The sequence below is a fragment of the Bos taurus genome, chromosome 1, assembly GCF_002263795.3.
Source record: "Bos taurus isolate L1 Dominette 01449 registration number 42190680 breed Hereford chromosome 1, ARS-UCD2.0, whole genome shotgun sequence".
NCBI classification, from domain to species: domain Eukaryota; kingdom Metazoa; phylum Chordata; class Mammalia; order Artiodactyla; family Bovidae; genus Bos; species Bos taurus.
In genome coordinates this window covers 122,347,698-122,370,690 of record NC_037328.1, presented here as the reverse complement: position 1 = coordinate 122,370,690, position 22,993 = coordinate 122,347,698, and the positions used below count along the sequence as shown (strand labels likewise).

Here is a 22,993-nt window from a genome sequence, read left to right as displayed (position 1 = left end):
TTCAATAAAAATCACTAAAAATAAATGTATAATTATGAAGTGTAGTTATGGTGATTCACAAAGGTTTTTAGGGCCTTTTTTTTTTGTACTTTTGCTTTCATGAATACTTAACAAGTAGTGTCAAATAAACTCCTTCCTTCCTAAATGAGCTAGAATTTTTCCATTATCTCTTGACCTTTGCAAATTCCAGAAGCCTTGAGTAAGTCCCAGTTGTTTCATCTCAGAAAAGACACTTTAGCCAGCTAAATACTGACTGAAATTAACAGGATGTTGTATAAGATGAAAGGACTAGAGAATTCAAAAGAATAGCTGAAACTGAAACAACACTGTAAAATGGTAATTAGAGATAACTACACTACATTGTTCCCCCATAAGCTAGGAACCACTGGGCTGGCCTAAAAATGGAGGGCAAGGGGAGGTAAATTCCCATTACTTACTTACCTTTATTTTATGGCTTTATTTCATTTTTCCATGAGTGTCTTCAGTAATTGTTGAAATTTAGGAAAGCAATAATCTTCAAACTTTATAAGAGAGCCCTTCTTAAGAAGCTGAGCCTGTGTTTCACATAATGCTGAGCCCACACTTGCACCCTACTATCAAAAAGACATAAATTTCTAAAACTTTTGAATGATTTCTCAAGCTTCAAGGAGAACAATTACTGAGGTAAGTTATGGAAAAAATAACTATTAAAGCTACATTTCCCCAACTCCTTTGGAGCTAAGCTTCTAGATGAAAATCATACCCCTCTTTTCAGACATGTTACTATGAAATTTGGAAGAGAGATGGGCTTCCCACCATTTCTGGCCATTTCTATCAATAAACACAGTCAGGAAGACATGGGGTCACCCTACCTCAGTGTTCCAATCTTCTACTTCGTGGAGCAAGAGCAGGAGGGAGAGACACAGATAGGTATGCAGCAGAGGCAATGGTTGAATTCTGCTTTCTAGAGTCTAGTCACCAGCTTCCAGCTCACAAGTCAGCGGAGGCAGCCTCCTGATCCCGGGATGCATTGATAGCCACATATTCATGCCTCAATAGTTCTAATGGAGGCCTTCTGGTTCCCCCCAGTTGGAAATGAGATAGTAACCTCTTAGCTCGGTCAGCTCTCTGCTGTTCCAGGAGTCAAGGCTGGAAGCTCAGCCTTTTCAACAGCTGTGTAACCCATAATTGCTTTTGTCAAATCACCTCCTGCTCAATACATCTAGACTGGCCTCTCTCCTGAACAGAGCATTGACAAACACAGGTGCCTACCTGCCTCGTCAGTTGTGACTGATGTAACATGTGTTGTCCGACGACCCTTCTGTCAGTCCTAAAGGCAAAGAAACTTCCAGAGGCTTCAAGGTCTGAGGCACAGAAATTCACAGATGTGGTACCAACAGTAAGAGATACTGTCTCTGTACTCCTGCAGTTTAAAATCCAGCTGAGTATATGAAGTCAGTTCACATGAAGAGGCTGAGAATAACATACTAAATCTCCAAATAAGTAACAGATTGTAAGCTAGCAACTAATATTGCAGGAGCCCAGCAAAGAGAGGGGAACAAGAAACTAGGATACACCTTGTATATAGCATCTAATTTCCCCAGATGCAGTTTCTCGGATTGGAGAAACAGAAACAGTAGTGAGACAAAGTGTTAAAATAGATCATTTTTAAGGAAGTCTCCAGTTCTGGACTTCCCTGGTACGCCAGTGGTTAAGAATTCGCCTGCCAATGCAATGGACATTGGTTCGATTACTGGTCCAGGAAGATTCCACATGCCCTGGGGCAACTAAGCCCATGCACCACAACTGCTGAGCCCATGCACTCAGAGCCTGTGCTTTGCAACAACAGAAGCCACCACAATGAGAAGACCTCACACCACAACTAGAGAAAGCCCGGATGCAGCAACGGAGACTCAGTGCAGCCATAAATAAATACATAAAAATTGTTTTTAAGTTCCCAGTTCTAAATGCAAACTGGTACAGCCACTATGAAGAACAGTGTAGAGATTCCTTAAAGAACTGGAAATAGAACCGCCATATGACCCAGCAATCCCACACTGGGCATACACACCAAGGAAATCAGAATTGAAGACACAAGTACCCCAGTGTTCATTGTAGCACTGTTTACAATACCTAGGACATAGAAGCAACCTAGATGTCCATCAGCAGATGAATGGATAAGGAAGTTGTGGTAGATACACACAATGGAATATTGCATGCTAAGTCGCTTCAGTTGTGTCCGACTCTTTGAGACCCTATGGACTGCAGTCTCCCCTGTCCATGGGATTCTCCAGGCAAGAATATTGGAGTGGGTTGCCATTTTATTACTCAGTTATTTAAAAAAAAGACCGCATTTGAGTCAGTTCTAATGAGGTGGATGAAACTGGAGCCTATTATACAGAGTGAAGTAAATCCAAAAAAGAAACACCAATACAGTATATTAATGCATATATATGGAATTTAGAAAGAGGCTAATAACAACCTTATATGCAAGGCAGCAAAAGAGACACAGATGTAAAAAACAGACTTTTTGAACTATATGGGAGAAGGTAAGGGTGGGATGATTTGAGAGAATAGCATTTTATACCATATATAAAAAAGACAACCAATGCAAGTTTGATGCATGAAGCAGGGCACTCAAAACCAATGCTCTGGGACAACTCAGAGGGATGGAGTAAGGAGGGAAGTGAGAGGGGGGTTCAGGATGGTGGGACACATGTGTACCTATGGCTGATTCATGTCGATGTATGGGAAAAACCACTACAATACTGCAAAGCAATTATCCTCCAATTAAAATAAATTATTATTTTTTTTAATTCCTAGTTCTAATAAGATAATTTTTGGAAAATAATATGGAAAACTGTCATCAAAAACATGAACGGACAAAACCAAAACCTTGAAAATGTTAAGTAGAGGAGACTTCACCTATGGTCTAGTGGCTAAGAATCCAGGCTTCCACTGCAGAGACACAGGTTTGATTCCCAGTTGGGAAACTAAGATTCCACATGTCTGTGGTATGGCCAAAAATTACAACATTTAAAATTGAAAAAAAAAAATGTTAAGTTAGATTTTGACATTTGGAAGAAACTGGAAATGACTTTTTAAAAAGATAAAATTATGGTATCTTGGCTAGATTAAGGAGTCTAAGTATGCATTATCAAGTGAAAATTGGGAAACAATGATAAGCACATTTGGAAACAGGGACAGCACAGGAAGTTTCTAAAAAAGGCAGTAAAATTGGAAATGTGCCATTAGACTAGAGCAGAGTTTCTCAGCCTTGGCTCTACTGACATTTGGGGCCAAGTAATTCTCTTGAATTCCCTGAAAATGGGAATTGCTACCCACTCCAGTATTCCTGCCTGGAGAATCCCACAAACAGGAGCCTGGAAGGCTACAGTCCCTGGGGTTGCAAAGAGTCAAACACGAATGAGCGACTAAGCACACACAATTATCTTGTGCTGTGCATTGTCAGCTGTTTTAGCAGCATGCCTGGTATCTACCCACAGGATGTCAGTAGCACCCATCACTCAAGACAATCAAAAATGTCTCCAGACATTACCAAACATCCCATGGAGAGGGGGGAAAAAATCCCCAGTTGAAAGCTACAAGCCTTGAGAAAGATTAGAATGGAAAGATGAGGCAAGATAAGAGCTTCACTGGTGACTCAAACAGTAAAGAATCTGCCAATACAGGAGACCCAGGATCAATCCCTGAGTCAGGAAGATTCCCCTGGAGAAGGAAATGGCAATCCACTCCAGTATTCTTGCCTGGAAGCCTTTGACTGTGTGGATCACAATAAATGGTAGAAAATTCTTCAAGAGATGGGAATACCAGACCACCTGATCTGCCTCTTGAGAAATCTGTATGCAGGTCAGGAAGCAACAGTTAGACCTAGACATGGAACAACAGACTGGTTCCAAATAGGAAAAGGAGTCCGTCAAGGCTGTATATTGTCACCCTGCTTATTTCACTTATATGCAGAGTACATTATGAGAAATGCTGGGCTGGAAGAAGCACAAGCTGGAATCAAGATTGCCGGGAGAAATATCAATAACGTCAGATATGCAGATGACACCACCCTTAAGGCAAAAAGTGAAGAAGAACTAAAAAGCCTCTTGATGAAAGTGAAAGAGGAGAGTGAAAAAGTTGGCTTAAAGCTCAACATTCAGAAAACTAAGATCATGGCATCTGGTCCCATCACTTCATGGCAAATAGATGGAGAAACAGTATAAACAGTGTCAGACTTTATATTTTGGGGCTCCAAAATCACTGCAGATGGTGATTGCATCCATGAAATTAAAAGACGTTTACTCCTTGGAAGGAAAGTTATGACCAACCTAGATAGCATGTTCAAAAGCAGAGACATTATTTTGCCAACAAAGGTCTGTCTAGTCAAGGCTATGGTTTTTCCAGTAGTCATGTATGGATGTAAGAGTTGGACTGTGAAGAAGGCTGAGCACCGAAGAATTGATGCTTTTGAACTGTGGTGTTGGAGAAGACTCTTTGAGTCCCTTGGACTGCAAGGAGATCCAACCAGTCCAACCTAAAGGAGATCAGTCCTGGGTGTTCATTGGAAGGACTGATGTTGAAGCTGAAACTCCAGTACTTTGGCCACCTCATGGAAGAGTTGACTCATTGGAAAAGACCCTGATGCTGGGAGGGATTAGGGGTAGGGGGAGAAGGGGATGACAGAGGATGAGATGGCTGGATGGCATCACCAACTCGATGGACATGAGTTTGAGTAGACTCCAAGAGTTGGTGATGGACAGAGAGGCCTGGCATGCTGTGATTCATGGGTTCACAAAGAGTCGGACACAACTGCGCGACTGAACTGAACTAATTCTTGCCTGGAGAATCCCATGCACAGAGAAGCCTGGTGGGCTACAGTCCATGGGGTTGTAAAGAGTCAGACATGACTTAGCAACTAAACAGCAATTTAACAATTTAAGAAGCAAGTATAACTATCTCATTCTGTGGTGTTGTAACACCACAGACCTGGAGTTGTAACAATAAACAGTGAAGAGGCTGAGGGTGGGGGAGGCGGGGACAGGGGGCAGTGGGGAAGCTATGGTGAACAGGAGTACACAAGTACCATCTTCAGAGGGAGCCCCTCAGCACAGCCAGCTATCATCATCTGCCCTGTGGGAGGGCAAATCCAAGATCTGCAAGTTTCCTCCCCGTCCCACCCATCCCAAGAGAAATAAGTTTCAGACTTTTAAGTAAATTTTCCTAATTTTAAAAACACAGGCCTTAGTTCAAGTTTTCTGAAAAACCGTAGGCAGGCTGAATTTGGCCTTCAAGCTGCCAGAGTCTAGATCTATAGTCTGGACTGCAGACTAAGATGACGATAGCTTGAAGGGGTGTTTAGGAGAAATTGATTGATCCTGACCAAATAAATCAACTGTTAAAAGCCAGTTTGGAGAACAGGGAGCAAAAGTGAACTTGAATAAGTATTAGACAATATGATGGAATGACTGTTGAGCGTGATAATAGCATTATGCTAAGTCACTTCAGTAGTTTCCGACTCTGTGCAACCCCACAGATGGCAGCCCACCAGGCTCCCCCGTCCCTGGGATTCTCCAGGCAAGAACACTGGAGTGGGCTGCCATTTCCTTCTCCAATGCATGAAAGTGAAAAGTGAAAGTGAAGTCGCTCAGTCGTGTCCGACTCTTAGCGACCCCATGGGCTGCAGTCCACCAGGCTCCTCCGTCCATGGGATTTTCCAAGCAAGAGTACTGGAGTGGGGTGCCATTCCCTTCTCCGATAATAGCCTTAAAACTATGTTTAAAAAAAGAAAAGCCTTATCTGTTTGAGATATTTAAATACATACATACATGCTTTCCACTACAGATGAAACAAACAAACAACAACAAAAAAAAAAAACAGAGAGAGGAAAAAATAGTAGTTAAAATTCAACATATCTGAATATCAAGGGTAAAAAAGAGAAATGAAGAAAAGTGACTTCAAAATTCTGAATTCGAGTAAATAATCAAAAAACATCACCCAAGAAACTATACTGCTAAACTTATTTATTTCCCTCGGGTTCCCCTGGAAAAAGTTGTCTTTATAGCTTAACTTGTTAAACTTATTTTCTAGTATTCACTGACAGCCTACACTTTCCTCTCCACTATCAATCAGAACACAAGAATTCATTTCATGCATCATATGCTCCACTTTAAATAATGTTAATGGGAATTGCACTCTTTAAAATAATACATTTAGCTAGTAGCACTTGTTGAGCAATTTCTGTTTGCAGACTCTGTGCTAAGCCTTTCACTGGTATTAGCATATTTAATCCTCAAGTCAAATGCAGAAGGCAATTACCATTTTAAACTATGATTTAGAGAGGTTAAGTAACTTCTTCCCAGGACAATCAGCAAATAAGTGGCAGACACGGACTTTAAATATGGATTGATACCAAAACCAACCTCCTTAGCATTAACCTAAACTGTCTTCCCAAGGGCATCTTTCATAATTAGCATACAATCAGTTATGAATATCTGGCCTTAAAATAAATCATTTGTCCCAGTAAGTCAGGCAAGCTCACACATACCTTTAACTCCCATTTGGAGATGTCTAGCCCCTTCCTGAATGGTGAACCCTCTCTGGCTGTATTCAGAAAGCAAACCTCCCTTCTATAATGCCTTTGCAACTGACCCACAATGTGTGAAGAGCAAACTAGTATCTTTCTCAAATTCTTAATAATATATTCAGATTGAAAGTGGGACCAATACAGCTTTCCAGATAATTCAAGGCACAACGGACTTTCAGCTCAATTTATCAGAAACTCCAAGAAACGTGAAGCAATTTCTTCCACCATGGAACACACCCAAGGATGGCAACACAGAGTCACAGTGTCTAGGTTTCTGAACCTCTGCCAATCACCACAGCAACCAGCTAATTCCTTGTGATCCAATGTAAAGAAAATCCAGTACTGCACACTGTCAGTGTGCACAACCCACCAGGATCCATGCACACAGGACTGCAGCCTCGGAGTCACATAGAGCAACAATGGCTGGGATAAGGTTAATATGACATGTTATGCCATCACTTAGCATAATCCAGGTAAACAAATTCCTCATAGGAAACTATCCAAACCTATATTTCCATTTAGGGCATGTCCAGTTTTACATAAGCAAATTTCCCCTCTGACAGCATTTGAAGCAGCGGCACTTTCAGGTATTTCTGAATTAAGTTCCTGAACCCATTAGAATCACATATCGGATAATTTTCTAACTGACCCGCAAGCAATTTCCCATTCTCTTCTCCACTTCACCTCCACCTCCTATCACACAATAAGACTCCTTTTCACACAGTAAGACTCATTTTTCACAAGGATTTTCTACAATTAAGATATCCTCTAAACTCATCCAAACATGCACCATTCTTACACTTAAGAAAAAGTCATACCTTATATCAATGAAGAACTTAAATTCAATTTTAGAAAAGGAGATATAACTGTCCATTGTGAACATTTCTTAGGTTTACATATATGGCTTAAAATAAGCTTCTTAGTTTATCTTTTGGGGGCTTCCCAGTGGTAAAGAACCTGCCTGCCAATGTAGGAGATGTAAGAGATGAGGGGTTGATCTCTGGGTCGGGAGCATCCCCTGGAGGAGGGCATGGCAAAAATAAGCTTCTTAGTTTATCTTTTATCTCAACCTAAAAAACCTCACCTGCCCACTCAGCCATAAACTGTAACCCGCCATAGTGCTGTCGCCACTGGTGTGACAGAGGCATTCAGGGACTTGCTATGGAGAAGAAAGACTGGGCTTTTCAGGATTATATACCCTGTGGAAAAATCTCACGCTTATATTTGAGAGACATGAATACATCAACTATTTTATAATAATATGAAGGTTAATTATTTTAATGAAACAGACTCTTCTTTAGTCTTACCTACTCTACAGGAGAAACATCTGCTAAACAGGTAAACATACCTGTTTATTTGATAAATTAGTTAGTCTCCAAAAACAACATCCAGTTTAAATGTTTCTGTGATTTTTTTTAACAATCTTACATTTGAAAAGGTAACAACTGTATGTTTTCAAAACTAAGCCACCCTCTTTCCCATCCAATTGTTTTTCTTTGAACTGCTTCCTTCAATTTACATGAAATCCATCTACAGCTGTAGGGAAAAAAAGCCAGAAAAAGAGAAAAAGCAAAGGGCACCACCACCTCCTCCAAGTTCTGGGTCTAAGACTGCATCACTTACTAGACATGTTCCATTCCAGGAGTGCAAACACATCACTGTGACATTGATTGAACAATACATCAAAGAAAAGTCCAGATCAAATGGCATTCCAAATTTCTACTCCATTCTCAAGGCTTAATAATTACCTTAGGATTTCCCTGGTGGCTCAGTGGTGAAGAATCCATGAACCAATGCAGGGGGCAAGGGTTCAATCCCTGATCCAGGAAGATCCCACATGCCACAGAGCAACTAAGCCCGTGTGCCACAACTACTGAGCCTATGCTCTGGAGCCTGGGAGCCACAACTACTGAGCCCATACGCCACAACTGCTAAAACTCATGGCCCAGAACCCATGCTCTGCAACAAGAGAAGCCACCACCTTGAGACTCGCTCACTGCAACTAGAGAAAACCCCACACAGCAACAAAGACCCAGCACAGCCAATAAATAAAATTATATACATTAAAATAAAGTGATTTCTGTGAGTAGAAAACACAATGCATTCACACACACAGTGCATACAAAAGCTTTTCTCCCATGAGCTGATTTTCTTTTTATTTACCTTGCTTCTAGTTTACTAAATGCAATCATATTTTAAAGATATTTAATGCCTCAAAAAAGTAGATCTAGGTGATTTGATTAAGTGTTTCACAACAATTTGGAGAAGCACTTCCAATTCTTAAACAGCACATTTCATTGAAAAAAAAAATTCAACTTCAAAGGAGTTACCAGCATCATTTTTGTAAATCAACAGGATTTAGGACTGAAACAGAGAAATATGGTTATTTTTTAAAACAGTTTTGTGTGCTCACTCATGTCCAACTCTTTGCCACTCCATGGACCATGGAATTTCCCAGGCAAGTATAGTGGGGTGGGTTGCCATTTCCTCCTGCAGGGGATCTTCCCAACCCAGGGATGAAACTCATATCTCCTGCGTCTCCTGCACTGGCAGGCGGATTCTTTATCACTGAGCCACCTGTGAAGCCCTCAAAAACAGTTTTCAGTATTTAAATATACTGTGGAATATATGATTCTCCTCAGAAGATGGAAAACAGCTTCATATAAACACCAGATTGTTTTCTCCTCTCACAGTGAAACACTTGGAATATTTTTAAATGTAAATTTAGTTATTCTTGGCCTTACTTACTTACCTCTAACTCAAAAGTTAATTGGAAAAAAAACAATATCAAAGCCTAAATCCAGCTTCTGACAGAAGAATTAAAATCTTAAAAAAATAATTAAAATCCAATTTTGGATCTATGCTTTCCTTGGCCTAACAAAAATATTGAGTTTCCTTGAGGCCTCTTTCTGATTCCTGAGGCACTTTGTCTCCACTACACATCCTGACATTTAGAATTTCAGAAACATCAAATAAAAGAGCTAGAGAGAGCATACATTACAAAGAAGTCTGGAGAGGAACGGTAACTGGCTGTTAGTGAGTTAAAGGGTTGGAACTTATGTAGGTTTCCTGATGCCCAGATGTCTATGGTCTTCCCAATAGGCCAGACTTCATCATAAGTGCCCCTTTGATTTGTTCAGTTTTAATACGCATTATTTTCCATGTAAGCAGCTTAGAATTTCAATGCAGAACTAGACTGAGCCTGATGCGCTTTTTGTTTTTCATGGTTTTCTACTTTTCCTCCACATAAGGCAACTCAGAACACAGACTAGACATTCAATTAATACTCATTGAATTAAATTTTCAAATATTAATTGTCACCCACACAGACCCTTTCTCCCAGGTCATCCGGGTGTCCTGGAATTCAATTCGACTTAACCAGGATTTGCTCAACCCAACAGGTTAAGGACTCAATCCCATAAGTGTTCCCATTTCCGATACCCATCACAAGCAGAAGGATCCCACGTTACCCACAACTTCTGCCTGACTTTGCTACAAATCAGAGGTTCCCAAGACTCCTCTCCTTGGGCTCAGTAATTTGCTAGCATGGCTCACAGGACCAAGGAAAATAGTTGACTTACTACTGCCAATTTATTACAAAAGATATGTGTTAAAGGATACAAAGGAATAGCAAGATGAAGAGATACACAGGGAGAGGTCTATAGGGTCCCAGGGGCGGGAGCTTCTGTCCCTATGTAATCAGGTATACATCACCTTCCTGGCTTGTAGATACATTTGAAGATTCAGAAGCTCTCCAAATGCTATACTTTGGGTATCTCTATAGAGGCTCCATCCCATCAGTTCAGTCAGAGTCATGTCCAACTCTTGCAACCCCATGAATTGCAGCGTGCCGGGCCTCCCTGTCCATCACCAACTCCTGGAATTCACTGAAACTCACGTCCATGGAGTCAGTGATGCCATCCAGCCATCTCATCCTCTGTCGTCCCCTTTTCCTCCTGCCCCCGATCCCTCCCAACATCAGAGTCTTTTCCAATGAGTCAACTCTTTGAATGAGGTGGCCAAAGTACTGGAGTTTCAGCTTTAGCATCATTCCTTCCAAAGAACACCCAGAGCTGATCTCCTTTAGAATGGACTGGTTGGATCTCCTTGTAGTCCAAGGGACTCTCAAGAGTTCTCCAACACCACAGTTCAAAAGCATCAATTCTTCAGCGCTCAGCTTTCTTCACAGTCCAACTCTCTCACATCCATACATGACTACTGGAAAAACCATAGCCTTGACTAGACGGATCTTTGTTGGCAAAGTAATGTTTCTGCTTTTTAATATGCCATCTAGGTTGGTCATAATTTTCCTTCCAATGAGTAAGCGTCTTTTAATTTCATGGCTGCAATCACCATCTGCAGTGATTTTGGAGCCCCCAGAAAGTAAAGTCTGACACTGTTTCCACTGTTTCCCCATCTATTTCCCATGAAGTGATGGGACCAGATGCCATGATCTTCGTTTTCTGAATGTTGAGCTTTAAGCCAACTTTTTCACTCTCCTCTTTCACTTTCATCAAGAGGCTTTTTAGTTCCTTTTCACTTTCTGCCATAAGGGTGGTGTCATCTGCATATATGCAAGGTCAATTATTAACTGGTTTTCAAAACCCTCTCTCTCACCAAAATATGGAGGGGTAGGGCTGAAAGTTCCAAGTTTCTAATCATGGTTTGGTCTTTCTAGTGACCAGCCCCATTCATGAGCCCACCAGGAGTTATCTCATTAGAACAAAAGATGCTCCTGTCACCCAGGAAATTCCAAGAGATAGAGGAACTCTGTGTCAGACACTCTTATCACTCAGGAAATTACAAGGGTTTTTAAGAGCTTTGTGTCAGAAACCAGGCTCAAAGACCAAATATTAGCAGGAACAGGGGAGTAGAGACCAAACTAAATGTATATTTTTTATTATCTCACAACTAACTAATATTTTGGCTATCTGATGCAAAGAACCGACTCATTGGAAAAGACCCTGATGCTGGGGAAAATTGAAGGCAGGAGAAGAGGGCGACAGAGGATGAGATGGTTGGATGGCATCACCAACTCAATGAACATGAGTCTGAGCAAACTCCAGGAGATAATGAAGGACAGGGAAGCCTGGGGCACTGCAGTCCATGGGGTTGCAAAGAGTTGGATACAACTTAGCAACTGAACAATAACATTTATCTAAGTATGGACTTTGTGGATTCCAACCCTGGAAAAGAAAGATCTGTCTGGATAAAATAAAATGGTGAGAAGAACTGAGAATTGGGATGGAAGAGTGGAGAAAGAAAAGCTGAGCAAAGACACATAATCTATAAATCCCTAAGGATGTGCCAGGTATGCAGGTCTTTAACTAAAGTCAGAATAGGGCAAGAACTGTGAGTCTCTACTTTGTGTGTTCATTGCTTTGCTTTTGATGGTTTTCCAGTTTGGGGTTTTGTTTTGTTTTGCTCTTGGTTACCTAGTAAAGTCACTGTGTAAAAAATTCCAACCCTGTTTAAACTAAGAAGAAAAGGAGAATTGTCCCTCTCTAGACGTGGCTGACAGGAATTTCAGAGGCTCTGGATGAGCAAGGCACTCTGGTCACAGTTGTGGTGCCAGCTGGAGGCCCCAAAAGACCCAGCAAGGTTAGCGCAGGAGAGCAGGGAAGCAGGGAGCCTTGGAAGACAAGGCGCCTCAGAGCTGGCTTAGGCAGGACTGGAAAATCCCATCAGAGGGCTGGTTTGCGATCTGCAGAGAAGCACTGTAGGACTTCCCCAGGGAACTGAACTAGGGAGGTCATTTGAATCTTTCTGCCTGCAAACTGTTAGCCAGGTAACTTAAAAAAAAAAAAAAAAGGAAAGAAATTAATTCTATTAATATATTTGCTTTTTTCTTTGGCATGCTAAAACAGCCACTGGTGTTTAGTATACTCCTAGACCCAGGAAGAAAGGATTAAATATTTAAAGAATCAGTCTGAGAATACATTTTAAAAATCTAAAAGTAAATAGCTTCTTTCCTGGCACATTATTGACCAGGGGATTGAAGCAGGAATCAATGCCTGGGGCCAGCAATTTGTTATGTAAGCGAATATTGAAATGTTTCCAGTCAATAACATTTGGGTAACAAAAGATGCATTAATAAGTCTCTGGTTAATAATATGCTAGCCACATATGTAGCACCTATAAGTAATAGCAACCTAGCTCTATAAAAGTTGTAGCCCCAAACCAGTAAAACAGACTAGTCTATGACAAAGCCTCACTGATGGGACACTGGCTCCATGTTGGGGCTCTGTGGTCACTGGAACTAAGATGCAGTTTCTGGGGCTTTTTCTGAACAATGTCCCAGAATCAAGAATTCAAGGCTGCCAGGATTCCACGTATTTCTTCCACTTGCTGCTGTGCCTGCAGAGTGACGCTGCATGGTATGATACATATTCAATGTCTCCTTAGTGCCCCTGAATGTCTGGTCTGACTAGGGCTGGTGATGAGCAGTGAAAATTGTGTATGCTTGCAAGTTCCTTCCTGCCATAAGAATCTTTACCGTATACTGTTCACATCATTAGAAAAGTAGAACCACAGCACTTTAACCAGAGGAAAATCCTGTCGCTCTCTCTCTCTGTGGAAGAAATGTTGAAATAGATTAGCAGTAACTAGAAAAATAAATGGAATTCCTTTTAAAAATTTGAGTATGTAACCCTAAAGTAAATGAGCAGATGATCGTTTAATGCATTCAGAATGTCTTATGCATTCAAAATAATAAAAGTAATATTAAAATCAATATAACAAATGAGTTTTAATTATAACTCTATCCCATTTTATAAATTCAATGATGTTTGCTAGAAGAAGCACTTTTCCTGACCATTTAGCCCCCTCATTTTAGCTGTATGTCCTTGAAAATTCTTTTTTGCATTAAAAGTTTTATAGAATGTATTAACAATAATAAGCATGAAATTACAATGTGTTTTCTTCTATTTCTAGTGAAGATTTTGATTATAAAGTAAGGATTGTCTATTCACCATTCATTCACAATTTTCTCCCTAACTAAATAAAATGTAATTTCAACCTTATACAAACTAAATTTTAGACCAAGTTGTTTTGTAGTAGAATATAAACAGTAAACAAAGTATATGTCCACACTAACAAATTAAGCATCTTGGCAAATAATCACATCTATTTTAAGAAATAAATTTAAGGCAGGAGATATATTCATATTTCAATCAGAATAAAAAATGATTGTTATTTTCCCAAAACTGCTACAATATACTACTAACATGACCAAGGCCTGAAAAATACTTATCAATCCATCTAGTAACTAAATATGTAAATGCACTCACCTGAATTAGTTTTTTTTAAAAGATTTATATTTAAAAACTAAATCAAAATCATTAACAGATGTTGATTTGCCTCTTTTAACACACAGAAGCAAACATGAAATGGAAATTTTTCCCCCAAGTATAAAATAACATACCTCCAGTCTTGGAATTTTGTTTTAAATAAAGTTATCCTGAATGGGAAACATTAAAACTTATTTAAGCTTTGTGTAATTTTATTTTATTATAATCAGTATTTTTTAAAGGAGCACTCTTGTGACACAGTTAAGAGAGTAGTAATAAACTCAGCAGCACCATAACCAAACACAGGTTGCAACATAATAGACTGTAAGATAGTAAGTAGTAAATCAACTATGTTTCAGTTTTTAAAAAGACAGTAAGTAGCATAAAGACAACAAATCATAATACACTATAATTCTACTCCTCTGCATAACTATTTCTTGGCGAATTAAAATCTCAATTGTGAAAATTTTTCTGTTATTTAAGTTTAGTTTAGTGAGGCAAACACTGCAGCAAATGCAAAGAAGTAAAATGTAAAAGGAAATATCCGTCATTTTAAAAGCAGCAATTTCTCAGCTGTAGCCTAAGTTTTATAGCAATGGTTGAAGAACAATACTTATTGATAAATGTGCTAAATATTTCCTTCCAGGAATGAAGCCACAAATTCATAACCAAGTTTCTAGACCAAATTTCTAGAACACACACAAGCTCTAAAGAAGAAATATGCATCTCCTTTCCAACCAGACATCAGTGTTCTATTCATTTTGTATCGTAAGCACACTATTTACACCAAAGTACATGTCTAGTTAGCATCGAGCACCAGGTTTAAAAGATGTAACAGAGAAGCTCTCTGTTTGAGTTCAGAATGCCACAGAAATCACTGGTGAAGTCTAAAATGAAAAACAGCCCTCTCAAATGCCAGAGCCAGCTGCTACTGTCCACAATCCGACTCTTTCCAAGGAGAACAGCAGATCTGCAGAAGACATGGCTTAAGTGGGAACATCGTTTCCTAGGAGTGGGCAAAGGGTTTCTGTACAGGGCCTGAGGAAATAATTTCACATTTGCAGGCCATACAGCCTCTGTGACAATCACCACTCCACTCTGCCTTGTGGCACCAGGGCAGGCACTGATGATACATTAATGAATGAATGTGGCTATGAGCCAGTAAATCTGTATGGACCCTGAATATTGGATTTCATATAACTTTTACATGTCATGATATGTTATTTTTCTTTTGATATTTTTCAGCTTTTTAAAAATATGAAAGCCACCATTAGCTCACTAGCCATACAAAAGCAAGTAGCTGTTCATAGTTCACTGGATTTGGCCCATGGGCTGTAGTTTGCTACAAGTATCAGCAAAGGAAACCTTTGCTTTCGGCTCTGTCTGTCCCTTTCCCCTCCATTTACACAAATCTACAAATTAGTGCTCTTTAGCAGAGTGGCCCTTTTGCTTCTTTCAGACCTCTGATGCCCAGTTTCTATGTTTTTCCCAGAGGTCCCAAAAGTCCAACAGAACAATGGTCAGGAAAGACATGGAGTGTGGCCTGAAGAAAGGGTAGAAGCCCTCTTCTTTTGCTTTCAGCCATCTGATCTTCTATAAATGACACACCATCCAAATGTTCATTTCACTGTCTATAAGAGGATCATGATATCCAACCACCTGAAAGTATTTTGGAAGGTGTGATTTTACATTGAGAAAGGTAGGTAGAGCAGAAAACGCCACATGTGGAGGAGAGTTGCCAAAAACTTGTTCAGAAACAAGGCCTAGCTTGATGTTTCATGGGTAAGTTCCTTGATCATGATGGTGTGTGGGTCCCGGGAAGAGAAAGTGAATTTAGTTAAAACCCCAGGGAAAGAAACAACTAACAATCCCATTGACTGCATGCCACTTTTCATAATTCTCCAAGGTGGCCTGAAACATAACAAACATTAACTGAGAATCTTCTGTGTTAAAAGAACAGGAAAGGTAGTATGAGGATCATAAAAAAAAAAAAGACTCAACCCTTAGGCCAAAGAATGCATCATTTACATTTACTCAAATCTATAAACATAAACATCTATCTTACAAAGCAGATATGATTTGTATAAATCAACAGCATTAAGTTAGAAAGAAAACCAAAAAAAAAAAAACAAAACAGTAGGAGGAAGAATTTCTTAGGAGCTAGATTTAAATAAAGAACAGAATTTCAAGGAGAACAGACACAAATTTGAGAGACAGGTACACGTACATGTCAAGTTATAGGATCTGTGGATTCCCAATTCCACCAGATGTTACTAAATTTTCTCTTTTCTCCAAAGATGTTGTGCTTCCATTAACAGTTTGAAACTTCATCCTCACAACAGTTGATATGATCACAGTTTATTTTTTAAATGCTTTAGTCAATGTGATGGGTAGAAAAGGATATCTTAATTTCATTTTCATCTCTGGTCCTCTCATTCTCCCGAATTGTTTCATATGTCTATTTTTATATGAACGTAAGGCAGAGGCTGGTCATTCTATGTGGCTGGAACTCAGGACACAGAAAGTACACAGAGGACAAGCATCCCTCTCTTCTTCTGGAGGTTTCTCCAGGACCTTGGTCTTTTCCTCTCCACCCCGTAAATTGCCAGTTTACATCAGCAGATAGGGACAACCTTCCCTTTCCTTCATGAATGTGCCAGGGTAAATTAAAGAGTTTATAAATGAACATGCTTGAAAAATACTGGTCTTGACAGAAACATCTGAAACCACTTCCTCCATTTTTCCCTAAAACTTGGTTTCTGCCCAATTTAGACCATGGATGGTCAAGGTACCTTAAAAAACACACAAAATGTTGATCCAGCTCTGGACGCCTGATTACAAATCCTTGGCAGGAATACATCCACTGCTTTCTCATCTCACTGAGAAGGCACAAAAAGTGCAGGAAACATAAATTAGGGAATGAATTTGATTTGCTGACACTCATTAGGAGGGTTTTGCCTCGAAAGCTCCCATGGAAATAAAATTTTAAGGCAAAATTCCTATAAGTGATTCTAGGAGAAAATGATTATTTTTAAACAAATCCTTGTTCAGAGTCTCTCCATGTTGAGAACAAAGTGGCAATCAAACAGGAATGAATGCAGTACACAGCAGAACTCTCAGTCAAGAGAACAAAAAGCAGTATTTTCAACTTTGGTTAACACACAGCATCAAAGCTAGGAAAAACTATAGTCCAAAAACTGATTAATGTGATTCAAACAGTACATTCTCTACTACAGTGGAAAAATTGAAAATCACTACAAGTATTTGTTTCCAAAAGAAAGCATTAGTTGTTCAGTCATGGCTCCTCTGTCCCTGGGATTCTCCAGGCAAGAATAATGGAGTTAGTATGGGTTGCCATGCCCTTCACCAGGTGATCTTCCTGACCCAGGGATTGAACCCGGACCTCCTGAAATGCAGGCAGATTCTTTACTGTCTGAGCCACCAGGGAAGTTTAGAGTGGCTAACATCATCCCAGTAATACTATAATACCACATGGTCTCAAATACAAATGGATTTGTCTAATCCAGTGGTTCCCAATCCTGGGCAATTGTGTCCCTTGGAAGACATATGATTATTTTTCATTTTGAGACATATATCATATTCACACCTGAAGAAGGGTGCTCTGGTATCCAATAGGTGGAGACGAAGGATGCTGCTAAACATTGTAAAATGCACTGAGTGCTGCTGCTGCTGCTGCTAAGTTGCTTCAGTCGTGTCCGACTCTGTGCGACCCCATAGACGGCAGCCCACCAGGCTCCCCCGTCCCTGGGATTCTCCAGGCAAGAATACTGGAGTGGGTTGCCATTTCCTTCTCCAACACATGAAAGTGAAAAGTGAAAGTGAAGTCGCTCAGTCGTGTCCGACTCCTAGCGACCTCATGGACTGCAGCCTACCAGGCTCCTCCGTCCATGGGATTTTCCAGGCAAGAGTACTGGAATGGGATGCCATCGCCTTCTCCGAAAATGCACTGAGTAGTCTCCCACAATAAATAGTTATCTGGTTCAAAATGTAAATAAGGCCTGGTCTAATCTATTTCTTCATGGCTAGCTGGGATATATTGGCAAAAATAGGGGGTTAGAGATGATAAGTATTCCTTAAACACCTCCTATTGAGTAAGCTAGACAACACAGAGTTCTGAAGTTTGCTTGATACTGACATAAAGTTTTCAATTAAGCAATTTTCAACTGTAATATTTTAGAGAGAAAATGGAACACAATCCATGATTCTCCCTATGCTATCAAGCACTATACCATCTATATATATTAACTTATCACATCTACTTATACAACAGTTCATAATCAAACTGGCAACTGCTGGCTCCACCTTAAGTCTAAGTCAAAGTCAAAGTCAAATTGAAGTCACTCAGTCGTGTCGGACTCTTTGCCACTCTCATGGACTGTAGCCTACCAGGCTTCTCCGTCCATGGGATTTTCCAGGCAAGAATACTGGAGGGGGTTGCCGTTTCCTTTTCTAGGGGATCTTCCCGACCCAGGGATTGAACCCAGGTCTCCCGCAATGCGAGCAGACACTTTACCCTCTGAGCCACCGGGGAAGCCAAGTCAATACATTTCTGAATTTATATGATTCTCAATTTCCCATGCCCACTCTCCAAAACCAGTCTTAAATTTCAGCAGTGGGTTTTATGTGGTCACTTTCTGAAAAAAAAGCATTCATATCTGAAATTACCTTCTCTGATGTTACAATCCATTAAAACTTTACAGTCCACCTTCATGAAACTTAAAAGTCAAATTAGGAAAGGAAGATGATTTTGAATGTAAACCTAAACGCAACCACAAAGAGATGCCTTCTATAAAAAGTAAGGAGTGCTGAAAATGAAGTGAAATAAAATATGCAAAGGCTGAAGAGGTCCCTCTAAAAGTAGCAAAACCCTTAGAGGTTATTTTATTTTCCAGTAAGTTTCGTTGGGTGTTTCAACAAAGAAAGTCATTTTCCTGGGAATTATTTTTTATCTCCTTTTCCAAGTTTGCTGAAGGCATTTTCTTGTCTAGATGTTACACTAAAAGATAATTTTAAAGTAATGAAAAAAATTTAGTTAAAACATAAAGGAACCACAAAGGGTTGAGAAACTCATTTTGAAGCCATCGCATATACCTGAGAAAAAGAAAAGTATCCTGTAACCGACAAAAATCTATCCGAATGCTGAAGTTTCTCAAGCTAACAAAGCACGTACTGTTTGTTGTTTGGCAGGAATGTAGAAAGATGGGCAACTTACTCCACTGCAGTTTTCTGAAACACAGATGAAGACAAACGTATTGCTTACATGGACTGATTGGGTTTTACACCAAATGTCAACTTTGGAATATAGACCTAAAACAGAAATTTCTGTCCTTGTGCTTAAGTAAAATTCAAACAGAAAGAGTCCTATTTACTCATCTACCCTAAAAAGACAAAATGATCTTAATTAAAAAAAAAAAAAAAAAAAAGCAGTACAGCAGAAGGACATTTAAATGCAAGATCTAATTTCAGAGAGCATTGAGTTAGAGTACAAAAGTGGAAAAGCCCAAGGATATCGATGTGCAGTAAATGGATGCAAAGTATGTTTCCACGAACGTGTGGTGAGATTTTCTTTAATCTTGCTAAATGTAAAAAGTTGTGTTTTAGATGACCTTGACTGGAACTATAGACTGCAGTTCCAGCTTCTGAAAACAAGGAACGGCATCAGGCTTAGGGAGAGTGTGCCTAAAGGCAAGAGAAGCGTCCCCTCCAAATCCCCAAGGAAGAAAGCTGCCGCCCGGAGGGAGGTATTGGGTAGCCAAGCCATCTTACTGAAAACAACCAAGGTTTTTGAGCGTTGTTTTTGGCAGGAGGTAGGTGTTACCGGCAGCTTCCTGGGGCGCTGGAAGGAATGTGTCACCATCAATCAGAAAGTACACTGAGCCCCGTGTTTAGGTCACAGAGGGAGTACCGCCTCGTCCAGTAAGGATAAGTCCTGCCAACTCCAGCAAAAAAGGAGAAAGGAAAGTTGCAGGAAAGGTGTTGGCGCCCAGGGACCTCCAAACCCAAAAGGAAACCCCCAACTTGTGTTGAAGAAAACTTCGTGCGCTCTCGGGTTCCGGAGGATTCCAAGAGCCCATGAGGGCGGATGCTCGTACATTCCTCCCGACACCAGCACCGCCCGAGGTCAGTTCTGGGGAAGACCTGGGCGGTGCTGGGAAGAAAGGACAGTCCGCCCCAACCACCTCGGTGGTCCTGGTGGTAGGACAGACTCGTTCCAAATCAACCTCCGCGGACCTGGGAGGGACGGGTCCCCCTCCACCTACTCATCTGGCTGGCCCCATGCGAAGGGCCAGCGGATGAATGAACCGCAAATCCGGCCGAGCCTCGCGGGACAGGGTGGCCCGCGGGAGCGCTCACCTGTGGGGATACTGGAGGGCTTCTCGGAGTCTGCACCTAGGCAGGGATTCCAGGGCTGGAGAACCAGCGCCGCCAGCAGCAGCAGCAGCAGCTGCTGCGTCTTCACAGCGCACCACCCCATCTTCGGCCCCTCGAGGGCCCGCGCGGGCTCCGGCACCCCAGCCGCCCGGCAGCGGCGCACTTCTCGCGAGAGCGGGGACCCCTGGTCCGCCCCGGGTGGAAGACAGCAGGCGGGAGCGGGCGGGCGGAGTATGAGCTGGGGACCGGCGGGGGGCAACGCGAGCAGGGCGGAGAGCGACGCGGGAAACCCGGCGATCTGGGTAGCACAGGACGGCGGGCGCCCAAGGCGCCGCGGGCGACTTATAGCCTCCCCGAGGGGGAGGCGACAGGGCGGGCTGCGCCCCGGCTATTGGCCGCCGGCTGACCCGCCGCGCCGCTGCGTGCACAGTGCGGTCGCCTTGGCTCGCCTGCCCCAGCCCCACGTCTGGGATTGTTTGCTCCACTCCGACCTATTTAAGGAGCCGTCTGCGGCTACGTGTGGAGGCTCACGCAGGGCTTCTGGATGGAACCAGGAAGCTTGTAGTTCGGTTTGGGAGTGGGCCTGAGGCGGCGGGGAGGAGACGCCCGCAGTCTGGCCGGCGGGCGGCGCTCCCCGCTCCCTACTCTGCGTTCCCCCAGTGACCCGAGTTTCCCGGTAGCCTCAGAGGGTGCGAATCTGTTCTCCTCTGGATTGAGATCCTACCCTCGGGTTAGAAGCGACTACAAATCTCGGTAATCTTGGCTGAGTGGGACCTCGCCAGGCCTTGAGCGCTGGAGATGAACACACCCACACTCTCACCCCACACCCCCGTTAACTCAGGCGAGTTTCTAAACCCTGTGAAAGAAAGGCCCTGTTTTAACTTTACTCTGTAAACCGAAAGTTTTTATTGTCCATTGAACATTTCTTCTTCCTCTGCCCGCGCCAGGAGAGCCGTAGACTCTCTCCAGTAATGGCTTGTAAATCCTGCGGAATCAGAGTCCAGCATGTGTAACCTGGGGCTGTGCCTTACAAGATCCTCCTGCGGTCCACATGGAAAATTACTCCCAGAGATGTTGTCAGAGCCATCTCGCGGCTCCCTGGCGCGTCCTCCTTTGCTTCCAGTTTTGACTCATGTCTGAGCGAATTCCGTTTAATGTATTACTTCTCATCACATTTCAGCTAGCCCAGTGTTTCGTCTGTTGGGATGAGCAGGGGCAAAAGCACAAATAAGGTAAAAGCCTGACAATTTACCTCATATATGTCATGACATGACCGACTTTATGGGAGAAAAGAATCAGACCGGCAGTATGGCAATATTCCATCTTCCAAAAATAAGGGCGAGGGATGGGAGGGGGCTCGGGGGACTGACTTGAGCCAATACCCTTTCCAACTCCGAGCTTTTGAAGTTAAAATAGAAAATTACTGGGGGGTGGGGGGGGGTGGGAATGTTTCACTATGATCACTTTGTGTCTGAAATTAGCATGATATCTAGATGAGTACTTGATGTTCACATTAAAAACAGGTGGAAAACCAGCAAAGAAATGATGCCTGGGTGTGACACCTTAGAAAAAGAAGCATTTCCTGTGTCCAGATCTAAGAGCTGTTATTGTGTTTGTAACATTTGGTCTCAGTATTTTAAGGGGGAAATTGGAGAAAGTTCAGAGAAGAGTAACAAATAATTAAAGAAATGGAAAGTATGACCTGAAAGAATGAAATAAGGTTTGTTTAGCCTGAAGAAGAAAAGACTAAAGAAGGGATTCCTTAATAACATCTTTCTGTGTCTGGCCAACGCCACTCCATAAAACTAGGCAGAAAACAAACAGCATCAGTCCTCTGAATCTGAGGACTCTGCTGAAAACGACTGTTCTTTTGACCAGATCTCACTCTCCAGAATTGCAAACCTGTCTACTGCGCCTGAATTCTGCCAAACTCCTTGAGCTTGATTCCTCACTTCCCTGGTTGTCTACTATCTTCAAGAACACGCAATGGTTAGAACCTAGCTTTCTGTGTTCTCAATCCCCTTCTTGCCCCCATGCATACCTTCAGCCTGTCCACATCACAAGGGGTTGTCTGTTTCAACTGTGAAGTCCACCAATAATTGCAGGTTACTATGACATTCCTCCTTCTCTACTGAGACTCACAAGTTCAGGACTATACGACTTGTATAAAGTAAGTGTTTCTTTGGGCTTTTCAAAATAGCCAGACACATTTATCGCTGTCTGAGAGAGCCTCAATTCTGAAACCAAATCCTTCCTGCCTTCTTATATTTCCAGCCGTCTGCTGAACATTTCTTCTTGGATATTCCACTGGCACAAACTCCAAATGTCTTTAACTCATGAAATCCAAATCCTACTCAATAGCTTCCTCATCTCTGTTAATGATACTGCTGCTCTTTAACTCACAAAACCTCAGACATTTTCTACTTCTCTCCTCCCCCTACCTCCCTCCCCACAACACACAGAGCTAGACTCCTAATCCTGTCATTTTTTCCCCCTCATATTTCCTCTCCTCTGTTCCTTTCCATTGTCACTGCCACTTCACTAAGGCACTCCTAACTGTGCTAAACTGTTTCCTAACTGATTGCTCTCCCTCTAGATCCTTCCTGCCCCAGATATCACAGTTAGTTTCATCATACTCTGACATCCTTTTGCTTATTTTACCCCCAAACTCAAAGATTTCAGAAGAAATTTGGACGTGAGCCACATCTCTTAACCTAGAATTCAAATTCCTTCACTATCA

General features: G+C 41.7%; 1 protein-coding gene across 2 annotated transcripts in view; it reads right to left on the bottom strand.

Moving 5' to 3' along the window:
- Positions 1 to 20,707, bottom strand: part of PLOD2 (procollagen-lysine,2-oxoglutarate 5-dioxygenase 2) — a 121,174-nt gene extending 100,467 nt beyond the window's left edge. Inside the window, 1 exon segment of one of the 2 annotated variants that reach the window (NM_001101149.1) lies at positions 20,236 to 20,707. In NM_001101149.1, the coding sequence (NP_001094619.1) occupies positions 20,236 to 20,356 (121 nt within the window). In that variant the 5' untranslated portion in view covers positions 20,357 to 20,707. 2 annotated transcript variants of the gene reach the window in all.
- Positions 20,708 to 22,993: the final 2,286 nt, after the last annotated feature.